This window comes from Ipomoea nil, unplaced genomic scaffold, assembly GCF_001879475.1.
Source record: "Ipomoea nil cultivar Tokyo-kokei standard unplaced genomic scaffold, Asagao_1.1 scaffold3087, whole genome shotgun sequence".
Classification (NCBI taxonomy): domain Eukaryota; kingdom Viridiplantae; phylum Streptophyta; class Magnoliopsida; order Solanales; family Convolvulaceae; genus Ipomoea; species Ipomoea nil.
The window spans coordinates 2,319,595-2,331,824 of NW_017619515.1; the positions used below are offsets into that span (position 1 = coordinate 2,319,595).

General features: G+C 47.8%; 1 protein-coding gene across 3 annotated transcripts; it reads left to right on the forward strand.

The window, feature by feature from the left end:
* The first annotated feature begins 9,220 nt into the window (after positions 1–9,220).
* On the forward strand, positions 9,221–12,227 carry LOC109166217 (50S ribosomal protein L27-like). 3 transcript variants are annotated; one of them, XM_019315122.1, is made up of 5 exons: positions 9,221–9,368; positions 10,106–10,232; positions 10,909–10,992; positions 11,092–11,216; positions 11,816–12,227. In XM_019315122.1, exons 3-5 carry the CDS (start codon positions 10,914–10,916, stop codon positions 12,047–12,049), a joined length of 438 nt encoding a protein of 145 aa, XP_019170667.1. In that variant the 5' UTR covers positions 9,221–9,368; positions 10,106–10,232; positions 10,909–10,913; the 3' UTR covers positions 12,050–12,227. The 3 variants fall into 3 exon arrangements, with proteins under 3 accessions (XP_019170667.1, XP_019170666.1, XP_019170665.1); XM_019315121.1 differs by lacking the exon at positions 10,106–10,232 and having other exon boundaries at positions 10,887–10,992; XM_019315120.1 differs by lacking the exon at positions 10,106–10,232 and having other exon boundaries at positions 9,222–9,368.
* Positions 12,228–12,230: the final 3 nt, after the last annotated feature.

Below are 12,230 nucleotides of genomic sequence, written 5' to 3' on the forward strand. Positions count from 1 at the left end.
CGGGACGGACCCGGGCTTCGCCTACCCTCGTAGGGCTTCTTGGCCTAATGGCCGTGCCGGGACGGACCCGGGCTTCGCCTACCCTCGTAGGGCTTCTTGGCCTAATGGCCGTGCCGGGACGGACCCGGGCTTCGCCTACCCTCGTAGGGCTTCTTGGCCTAATGGCCGTGCCGGGACGGACCCGGGCTTCTTGGCCTAATGGCCGTGCCGGGACGGACCCGGGCTTCGCCTACCCTCGTAGGGCTTCTTGGCCTAACGGCCGTGCCGGGACGGACCCGGGCTTCGCCTACCCTCGTAGGGCTTCTTGGCCTAACGGCCGTGCCGGGACGGACCCGGGCTTCGCCTACCCTCGTAGGGCTTCTTGGCCTAATGGCCGTGCCGTTCAGGTTTTCGTTCGGAAAGGGGAAGAATTTCATTAAACTTAACACTACAACTTAAACATAACAGACTGAAAGGGTCAGACCTGCCGGCACAACGGTTAACCGGCTAGGTGACGGTTGCAGTAGCATAACGATACAACTTGAGCACAATACACAACTTGAGGTGCTAGACACGACTAGTGGTGGAAAAGCGTGAGGTTTTCCGAGTTTCACACCCTATCTACAGCCTTCCCGGTGGTTGTCTGTAGCTTGTAGGTTCCCGGGCGGATGACTGCAGCTATCACATACGGACCTTCCCAACTCTGGGATAATTTTCCACCCTCCAGGGGGCGGCTGGCTTCTCTTTTCCGTAGGACGAAGTCGCCCACTTGAAAATACCTCGGCCTTACCCGAGCGTCATGATACGCCTTTGCTTTCTTTTGGTACTCGGCCGCTCTTTTAGCTACTTGCTCTCGTTTCTCTTCAACAGAATCTAGCTCAACCGCCATCATTTCGTCGTTGGTGTCGGGGTCGAACTCCTTCTCTCGGGCAGTCGGTATCCACGCCTCGATCGGTAGTCTGGCCTCCGCACCATAGACCAGCGCAAAGGGGGTCTCCTTGGTTGCCTCTCGCGGGGTTGTTCTATATGCCCAAAGGATGTACGGTAGCTCGTCCGCCCAATTTCGCCCTGCCGAGTACAACTTTTTCTTCAACCCTTCCAGGATGGTCCGGTTGGCGTTCTCGACCTGGCCGTTGCCCTGCGGGTACACGACGGATGACTTAATGGCTTTAGTACCGATCGTTGCCAGGAAGTTTACAAAGTAAGCCACCTCGAACTGCTTCCCATTGTCCATGACCAGCTGCACGGGGACTCCAAACCGGGAGACCACATTGCGCCAAAGGAACCTAGCGCACTGCTGCGACGTGATGGTCGCCAACGGTTCCGCCTCGACCCACTTTGAGAAGTAGTCGATTGCCACGATAATGAACCTTTTCCGGCCGGCTACTCGGGTGAACGGGCCAACTATGTCAACTCCCCATCTGGCGAACGGGATGGCCGTACTCACAGGTTGATAAAAGGTGGCCGGTCGACCGGGCACTTTGGCAAACAGCTGGCAAGCTTTGCACTCTCGGACGACCCTCTTGCAATCGAGCTGGATCGAAGGCCAGTAATATCCTATTAGCATTATTCTTCTCGCCAAAGCCTTACCGCCCTGGTGCGACGAGCAAATCCCGGAGTGGAGCTCGGCCATGACCAAGTCGGCCTCGAAGTCGCTAAGACATCGCATCAAAGGGCCACCGTGTGATCGTCGGTAAAGCTTTCCCTCCATGACCTGGAAACGCGGTGCTCTCAGTTTAACTTTGCGAGCCCTTTCTTCGTCGTCGGGGACGCGGCCGTCGGTCAAGTACTGTATCAAATCTTCTATCCAGCCCTCCTCTGCCGGTTCTACCGGGGCAATCTCTAGCGTGTCGATGACGGGTTGGGCTATCTCTTCTATGCGGGCTATCTTAGAAATGTGCTCGGGTGCCTCCTGCACGAGTTTGGACAAGACGTCGGCGTCCACATTCTCTGCCCGGGGGACATGTTCGACCGCATACCCTTGGAAATCCCCGAGGAGTGCTAACGCTCGGTTTCTGTACCGTACCAACCGTTCCCCGTTGGCCTCGAAATTTCCTAAGACCTGGCCGATGACCAGGGCGGAGTCGGTCCTGGCTCGAATGTATTGCGCGCCCAGCTTCCTGACGTACTGGAGGCCGGCGATGAATGCCTCGTACTCCGCTTCGTTGTTGGTGGGAGAAAAGGAGAAGATCAAGGCGTGGTACAACTTAAAGCCTTCCGGGCTGGTGATCACTACGCCTCCGCCCGCTCCTCGCTTGCTGCTTGAGCCATCAGTTGCCAACTCCCACCATTGTTCATCCGGGCCGGGTTGAGGCGTCGTCTCGATCTCCCGGGCCGTGCATTCCACTACGAAGTCGGCTAGAGCCTGCCCTTTGATCGCCGGTCGTGGTTTGTATTCCATGGCGAATTGGGTCAGCATGAGGGCCCACTTGACCAATCGGCCGGATGAGTTAGAGCTCCGGAGGACGGATCCAATGGGCTGGTCTGTGAGCACGCGAACCGTCCTGCCTTGGAAATACGGGGTAAGCTTCTTCGCGGCTATGTACAGGGCGTACACTACCTTTTCCAACCGAGAATACCGGGTCTCCGCACCATTCAGGGCGTGACTGACGTAGTAGACCGGTCGCTGGACGTTCTGTTCATCTGTCCGGCAGAGGACCGCACTAACTGCTCGGTCCGATACTCCTAAGTAGACGTCCAAATCTTCTCCGGGCTCCGGCTTGGACAGTACGACCGGGGACATTAGGTACTCCTTTAGCTGGTCGAACGCTTCTTGACATTCCCGGTTCCATTTGAATGCGTTGATCTTTCTCAATGTCTTGAAGAACGGCAGCGCTCGCTCGGCCAACTTGGATAGGAAGCGGCTGAGGGCGGCGAGCCTACCGGTCAGCTGCTGCACCTCCCGTACGGTGGTGGGCGGTTGCATCTCCGAGATCGCCTTGACCTTGGCCGGGTTTGGTTCGATGCCCCTCTTAGTCATCATGAATCCTAGAAATTTTCCGGTCTGCACCGCGAACGTGCACTTCGCAGGGTTCAACCTCATCTGGTGATGGCGTAAGATTTCGAAGCAATCCCGGAGGTCCCGGGCGTGGTCGTCCCGCTTGAGGCTCTTGACGAGCATATCGTCGATGTATGCCTCCATTGTCTTGCCGAGTAGTTTCTCAAACAACATGTTGATCATTCTTTGGTACGTGGCCCCCGCGTTGCGCAGACCAAAAGGCATCACCCGGTAACAGTACAAACCGTCCGGCGTGACGAAGGAGGTCTTCGCCTCGTCCTCCTCCGCCATCATAATCTGGTGATAGCCTTTAAAGGAGTCCATGAAGCTCATTAGGTCGGACCCGGCGGTTTCGTCTACCATCTGATGGATGCTTGGCAGGGGGTACGGGTCGAGCGGGCATGCCCGGTTGAGGTCCGTGTAATCTATACACATGCGCCATGCGGGCGGTTTGGGCACCAAGACGACATTAGCTACCCAGTCCGGGTAAGCGACCTCTCTGACATGCCCGATCGAGCTCAACGTTCTGACCTCTTGTCGGACGAATTCCCTTCTGTCAACCGAGAGGTGCCGTTGCTTCTGCTTTACCGGCCGGGCGGCCGGGTTTACTGTGAGGTGGTGGCAGATTGTCGACCGGGCTATCCCGGGCATATCCTGCGGTCCCCAGGCGAAAATATCGGCGTATTCTCTCAGGACCTCCACGATCGAACTTCTCAAGTCAGGCGGCAGGGCCGCTCCGATCCGAATGGTCCTTTCGGGGTAATCATCAGACAGGCGGATGTCCTCCACTTCTTCTGCCGGTTCCGGCTGCTCTCTGACTACGGCCTTGCTCCCATTGATTATGGCATTTACTCGGGATGAGCTACCTTCGTTCCTTTGGACTGCCTTGACATAGCACTTTCGAGCTGAACGGACATCGCCTCTTAGTGTGCCGACCCCTGCCGGAGTTCGGAACTTCATGCACAGGTGCGGCATGGAGATGATCGCCCCGATCTGAGCGATCCCTGGTCGTCCTAGGATTATATTGTGGACGCACGCGAGGTTCACCACGATGAACTCCATTTCTGCCCTCGCCACCTTGGGGTAGGTGCCGACTTCTACGGGTAACCGGATCAAGCCCTCTGGTTCGATGGTGGCGCCCGTGAAACCGGACAGCTGGGTACGGACGGGAGTCAGCCTCTTGTCGTCTAATTTCAGTTTCTTGAAGACGTCCAGGTACAAGACATTTACACTGCTGCCCGTGTCGACCATCACCCTCTCAACGTCCACGCCGCTAACGTCAAGTGTGACAATTAGGGCCTCTGTCCCATGATCGGGGTTCCGGGGGAGGTCTTCGTCAGTGAAGGCAATCGGTTCGGCCTTCGGGCGTTTATCCGGTCGAGCCTCTTCTACTAGCCCGACCTGCAGGCTGTGGCACCACCTGTGCCGGTCTTCCGAGCTGTCGCCCCCTTCCGGCCCTCCGAAGATCACATGGATCACCTGCTTAGATCCCGTGGGCCGGTGATCGTCGTCGGGTTCCTGGGCCTTGTCCTTTTTGTCTTGACCGGTCCTTTTGAAGAACTTTTTCCATCGTTTGCCCTTGTCCTTCTTTTCTGTGAATTGGGACAACTCTCCTTCTCTCAACAGGTCTTCGATCACTTCCTTCAATACTCGGCATTCGTCCGTCGTATGCCCCCGGTTGCGATGGTATGCGCAGAACTTGGAGGTGTCCCGGCCGTCTCGCCCGGGCTCGGGAAGCTGGATCAGGTTACAGCCTTGGGCGTAATCGAGGATCTCTGTCACAGGTCGGGTGAGCCTGGATAGGTCCCGGGGGGCCTGCTGTCGATCTCCTCGTTTGGGCTCCGGGCGGTTTTCGCGGCGGGTCGAGCCCGACTCTTGGCGCCGCTTGGCGGAGTTGGCCTCCATCGCGTTGGCGTGGTCTGTGACCCGGCGGATCGCTTCATCGTACGATTGCGGAGGGTGAACGATGAAGTCCTGATATAGGGCTCCGGCCCGGAGGGAGTAGTGTAGAACGTTGATCGCCGTTCTGTCATCCATGGGCTCCACTTCTCCTATAGCGTTTTTCCATTTGACCAGGAAATCGGCCAGTGACTCGCCTTCCTGCTGCTTGGCGGCCTCGAGGTGCGTGAAGTGCTTCCGGACCGTTCGGGACATCGCGAAGCGACGAATGAACTTGGTAGAGAGTTCGGCGAAGCACGTGATAGATCCCGGTTCAAGGGACTTGAACCATTCAGCGGCTCGTCCGGAAAGGGTTGAGAAGAAGGCTCGACAAATAATGGCGTCCGACACGCCCATCATTATCATGTTTCCATAAAAGGAATTGACATGCTCTTCCGGGTCTGTTTTCCCGGAATAATCCTTTGATCCCTGGACCCGGAGGTCAATTGGGTAGGGCTGCTGCATGACGTCGCTAGAAAAGGGAGTCCTCAACAGCTTGGTCTCTAGGACGGGAACGGGTGGTGTCTGCTCCTGCTTCCACCGGTTGAACTCTTGTCGGACTTGCTCCATAATGTCACGCGGTACCCCGGTCGCCATGTTCGGCGGGTTGTCGCGTCTGAGATTGCTTCTGGAGGAACTTACTTCCTCCGAGTCTGCGCCGCGGCTGGATGCGGATCGGTCTAGCGATGGCCGCCGGCCTGCCGGTCGAGCCCGCCGGGGGGAGCTTGTAGGCTGCAGCCTGTCGAACGCGCTGGTCCGGGGCATACGTCCTTCCGAGTGATCGACCGAGCCCAGTCGGGTGTGGGCCAGGCGACGCTGAGGTTGTGTTGCCTCAGGTTGAGGATTCCATGGCCCCTGTGGTGGCGGCATTCCGCCCCCGTCATGATCGCTCGCCCCCGGGCCGAAAACGGTAGGGGCGACCCTGTAGTTGTGCACCGGGCTGTACATCGGGTGTGGGTACATCCCCGGCATCGGCGGCTGCGGGTACATCCCCGGCATCGGCTGCTGCGGGTACACCGGGGGGTAGAAACGTTGTGCGCTAGCCCACCATTGATATGCCGGATCTTGGTATCCCGGGGCCGGGTAAGCGGCTTGGATCGGTATATCCCTATAGGCAGCTTCCGCTGGTCCTGCGCTGGCTGGTTCTGGCGGTTGGAATACTCCTTCCGGCGGCTGGTTGAGGTCCATCCGGGCATTGAGCTGAGCCCGTAGGTCCGGCTGGGCATCGTCGGCGTTTTCGCCGGTGTTGAAGAAGTCCATGAAGGGATACATTTTAGCGAGGACCGGTAAAGACGTGTTGTTTTTGTACCTGGTCCCCACGGACGGCGCCAAATGATATGGATAAATAACACGTATATAAAAAAGTATATTAATATGTGAACGGGTACAACAGGTCTGAGGAGGTTAGGTCGTGAAAGATGACCGGGAACCTCTCTAGCCTAGCTTATCCAAATATCCAAAAGTCCCTCTCACTAGCAATTAATGCAGTATTTATAAGGGTCATGGGGAACCGCGTCCGGTCTTCCGGCATGTCAGACGCGTGGCACACATGCACCGGGCGATGGGTCGGCAGCCATGCAGTCGTACACGTGTCGCGGGACTTCTGCTACCAACAGAGCCTCCCTCCTACCGGTCTGAAGCCCCCGGTCTCCGGTCTCCCGCTCTAGGACCCTTGACAAGAGCACGACCGGGTCAACAGGGCGAGCTTTCCGGTCGCGCCTTGACCGGGTCTCCGGGTCGGGCCGTCGGGTCGGTAGGGCGCCCCGTATACCCGGTGTATATTCCCCATCACACTTGAAGAAAGTGATTCTTCCTTCAAATCAGATTTGGGTGATTCTATTCCTAACTTTCTTGATTGGGAGTCTGTGAAGAGTTTGGTGAATCTGTTGAAGTGTTTTTATGATATGACAATAAGAATTTCAGGTTCTTTATATGTCACATCTAACACTTTTTTTTCTGAAATTTCTGATTTATATTGCCTATTGAATGGAATGGTGGAAGTTGGTGGTTCTGTGAAATTGATGGGGGAAACTATGAAGGTTAAATTTGAAAAGTATTGGGGAGATATAGATAAGATGAACTTCATGATATTCTTTGCAAACATTCTTGACCCCAGAGACAAATTAGAGTACATGTCAGCACAGATCTTACACATGTATGGTGAATTAAAAGGTAAAACCTACTATGAGAAAGTGGTTGCAGCTTTTACAGAGTTGTTTGATGATTATGCTGCCTCTGTTGTCCCTATTGCTCCTATGATTCCTTATAATGTTATCCCTACTGTTTCTGTCATTTCTTCTACTGATTCTTCACAGTCTAAAGTTGGGAAGCCCCAGGGTTTGTTAAAGTCCTAGATTAAGAAACAAAGAATGGAGAGTGGGGGAAAGAAAAAAACTGAGTTGGAAATTTACCTTGCTAAGGCATTAGTTGAAGAAGAATCTTCTTTTGACATACTTAGATGGTGGAAGCTGAATGTTGAAAGGTTTCCTATCCTTTCAAAAGTAGCCAGGGATGTCTTAGCTATACCAATATCCACTGTTGCCTCAGAATCTGCATTCAGTACATCAGAGAGGGTTTTAGATCCATTTAGGAGTTCTTTAACTCCTAAAATTGTGGAAGCTCTGGTTTGTACTCAGGATTGGCTTAGACTGCATAATACCCCCATATCAATTGAGGAAAATCTGAAGGAATTGCAGAGATTTGAAAAGGGTAACATACTAACACTTAACTTTCCTGCATTTTATATTTACTTTTATTTTAAACATGTCCTTGTATTTGCAGAATTGGGTGCTGATGGTGGGAGTGGAGCTGGGATGATTGGTGGTTCTACACTTCCTACGATTCCTGTAATGTTATGCTTTATACTACTTTATATTCTTGCATTAATGTAATCTGTATACTGTATTACTCGTGACTCATGAGGCTTGGTAACTAATTAGTAATTAGTTGCTGCCTAGTTGTCCAGTTGTCCTAATGAGGCTAGGTAACTTACTAACTTGTTGGTTGCTGCCCTTGGACCTTGGTGCACTGGACAGTGCCACAGTGGTGTAACTGTTAGTTGGTAAGTTTGTTGTTGGACTCAAGGGTGTTGTACTGCTGGTAATGTATCATTGTATTATGTATTTAAGACTTTAAATAATTTAACCTATTTGTTATGACGATGATGAAATCTTCCACCAATGATTTGAAATAAGAGATTAAGCTGGTATGTTGCTCTATCCTCATGGGGATGTTGTAGCAATTTGTCTTTAATCCTAACTTTGATATGGACAAAAAGCTTATTGAGCCAATGTTTAATATCTTATTTTCTACATTTTATAGTTTTATATCTTATTTTGTTTTTGCTAATTTATCTTAAGTTTTGAGTATTGACATGAAGAAGAAGAACAGTAGGCTAGAGCTAAAGTAGGAACTACTGAGCTAGGAACTAGGATTCTAGGATGATGGATTGATGGATCAGTTGGCATGTTGGATATTTTTTGTATTACTGTACATTTGGTGATTTGGTGCAATGGTGCTTGCTGCACTGTTTTTTAGAAATTGGCTACTTTTACAGTTTTACATTTTGTATAAGCTAATTCATAATTGCCCTTGCCCATTTGACTTTTTAGAGTCTAAGTACTAGTTGTCTAGTTTACTAGTTTAAAACTTATACAGTTATAAAGTTTACACGTAGTTTGTGCACAGTGCACTACTTGTTTTTGTAAAATTTTTCAGTTTTACTTAATTTTTACGTGTTTTAGTCAATTATTTAATTTTGTTTTTATATTTTAAATATCTGAGATGCGTTCGGATATCCGACCAACCCGTCCTCAACCGAAATCCTATAAAAACGAAAAGATATTACAAATTAATACAATGAAATTGGGTTTAAAAATAATAATCTAAATCTGTGCGGTTTGGCCCTCTGAGTATCCGAACCGAACCGAACCGAACCGTCCGACGCACAAACCTAAGTTCCACTAGAAACTAGAAACCATTGTAGCTTAGCTTGTTGTAGTTTTCTTCCACATGGGCAGTGGCCATGCTCATACCTTTGAACCATAAGTAACGAGTTTGCATATACATATACATTAGTAGAGTTATTTTGTGATTTTTGATAAGTTTTTGTAAGTGTGATTATGAAAGAAAAGACCAGAAAGGAGAAAAAAAGCAAAAAAAAAAAATCAAAAATAGTTTTTTTTTTTTAAAGAAAAGAATTTAATGGACCAGGGACAAAAGGTAAGTATTACCAACACTTATGAATTATAGATTACAACAAAAAATGTAATTTTTTAAAAAAAAATTTTAATTACATATTTCCATTATTCTGGTCGCTACTCGCTCTGTGTCTCTGTCCTCCTCTGCCTCGCCAGTCGCCACCGCCCACCAGACACCACACGGCCGCACCAGTCGCCGACTAGCAGCCGTTCGTTTCAACCGTACTCCTCTGCTTCAACCGTCGCCACACCAGGTTCGTAGTTTTCTCTTCTTTTTTTTTGCCCTAAGTTTCCTTATTATGATTTTACGAATTTTGCCCTAATTTCATAAATTTTGTTTTCGCCCTAATTTCCCTAAATCTTAGATCTTAGACTCTTAGTTGTGCACTTGTGCTTTTTTAAAAAAATCCAGAAATTATGCTTAATGCTTTGCTTATGTTTATTTGTTTGTTGGAAAATGCTATTTCCAGAAATTATGCTTAATTGGTTAATGTTTTGCTTAATTATGTGATGACATTTGTGTTGGTTTCCACCCCGGATTTGAAAGTTTGGAATCCTGCTGCTAATTATGTGGTCTATTTTTTTTTCTTAAATACTTTATTAATGATTAAAGATTAGAGACTGTGTAGTGTTAATGTTTAATTAGTTAATGCTTTGCTTACAGATTATGCTTAATGCTTTGCTTAATTGTCACTTGTGCTTTATCAGTTTTGTATGCTGGAAAATTCTATGTTTGATTATATTTTTTTTGGTTCAGTTATGGAAAAATTCTTAAAAAGAAAATCAACTTTTTGAGGATTCATCTAGTCAAGGTAGTCGCGAAGTGTATTTGAACAATAATTCAATAAATGTGGGGTAATAATGCGGAAAAATGATTTTTGCTAATCAAAACCTAATTTATCTCTCTCTATTTTATTATTATTTGTACATTTTTTTAAAGTTTTGTTTTTATCCTTCGGCTTTATACGTGCCTTCACCAATTCGCCGGAAGTTGGAACGCTCCAGCCAACATTCAAATACTCAAAATTTCGGAATACTGAGATGCTCCAAAGCTGAACTCAGCTTGTTTTCCAGTAGCACTTTGAACTGATCCAATTCCCTTATCCTTCGTTGAATCGGTAATTTGTATTGAAACCGTGTGATTAGTTTCTTCAGTTGCAGTTTATTTGATTCGAATTTGTATCTCCGTGTTTATTACGATATATTAGATGATTTTATCTCTTTTTTTTTATTTGTTTATAAGTATCCTCCCAGTGGGTTCTGCGCCTTTTTCTCCACTGAGTAGAAGGAGCTGTGAAAATGTGGTGTTTTCTTTTGCTTTTGTGTCGTTATGAATTTCATTTGGGTTATGATTTCTGTTGGAACCCAATTGCTAAAGAATCCATCGCTCTCAATCTGAGTTCAAGAGTATTTGAGTTGAATTTAGACCCAGTGTGTGTGAATTCTTATGCTCTATTTGCAGCTAGAGCGTAGGTTAAACTAAATTAGCTGAAAAGCCTTACTCTTGTGTGTAGTTGATCTCACTGGGTTAGTCTGAGTTTGGTGAGTTTGATTTCTTGCACTTGGTTTCAACCTAAGCCTTTTTGGTTTCTCCATTGTACTAAGAATTATTCAACTTGACTGGTACCAGTCATTAGAAATTGTGTTATTATGTTTCTCCATTGTACTAAGGCAGATTCATTTTGAGGTTTGGATGGTCTGTTATCGTTGCAATTTTTTCAATTGTCTCTACAGACATCAGGCAACTATAAGATGTTCTCACTTCTCAATAGGCACATTTTTTTGTTGCTTCAGGAGTCATGAATTTCACAACACTGTTTAGGAGGTTGAATATCAGAGAGTTGGTATCAAATGCACCAGTATACAGTTCTGGTAGCGGTATGAATTTGATCACACATGTTTTTATGGACCTCGGGTCCTTGAACTACATGCAGAATATTGGTGGTTGGTAATTGCATTCTATTTTGCATTGTTTAGATGCATCTGGGGAGGGATTGAGCTTAGTACTCCGGCGCTGGGCGACCAAAAAGACAGCGGGATCCACAAAAAATGGACGTGACTCAAAGCCCAAGAATCTTGGAGTAAAGAAATTCGGTGGAGAGGTGAGAATTTCTTTTTGGCCTAATGGCAAAGAATGGTTATAGATTATGAGATTGAGTTAATACCCAAAATGATCCTCGACTGTAATGATTTTTCTCAATTTCGTCCTAAACGACTTTGGTGACCTAATGTAGTCCCGACTTTTGTGTTTTTGCTTAATTTAGTATTCCGTTTGTTATTCCGTTCACTTGGCATTAAATAGAGGGACAAGTCAGTAATTTCAATATCAGCATTTTTACCCCTAGACTTGCAAAGGCAAAATCCCTCTTTCTTTTACGAATTACTCCCAAACCTGCGAATATAAAATTTCATTCGCAGGTCTTGGAGTAATTCTTGGAGTAATTTGTAAAAGAAAAGGGGATTTTGCACTTCGCAGGGCTGAGAGTAAAGAGAGGCCAAGATTACTGAATTGTCCCTTATTTGACAGAATGACTAAATTGAGCAAAAACACAAAAGTCTAGAACTTCATTAGGTCACCAAAGTTGTTTAGGACGAAATTGAGAGAAACCACTAATAATCGAGGACTATTTTGGGTATTAACTCTTATGAGATTGATTGTTGTCCTTGTATTTTGCTTGCTCAAGTAGTGTTTATGCTGCAGAGGGTGATCCCTGGAAATATCATTGTTCGCCAAAGAGGAACCCGATTTCATCCCGGGGATTACGTTGGAATTGGTAAAGATCACACCCTTTATGCTTTAAAAGAAGGGTGTGTCAAGTTTGAGCGTAACAAGCTGACTGGACGTAAGTGGGTGCATGTTGAGCCCAAAGATGGTCATGTACTTCACCCAATATATTCGACTGCTGCAGATCCCGAGCTGAAGACTGCTACTTAGATTTTGCTTCCTCCAATTTTAAATCACTTATCTCGAACTATGGAGTAACCATCTATAAGTTTTGAATTCTTGTTTCCATTTATTCAAGGCGCTAGATACACTTTCTGTACTTCACTTGGCCTCTTTATGACAGACATTTTTGTTAGTAATAATAGTCATCTTTTCTCTTTGGTTGCTATAT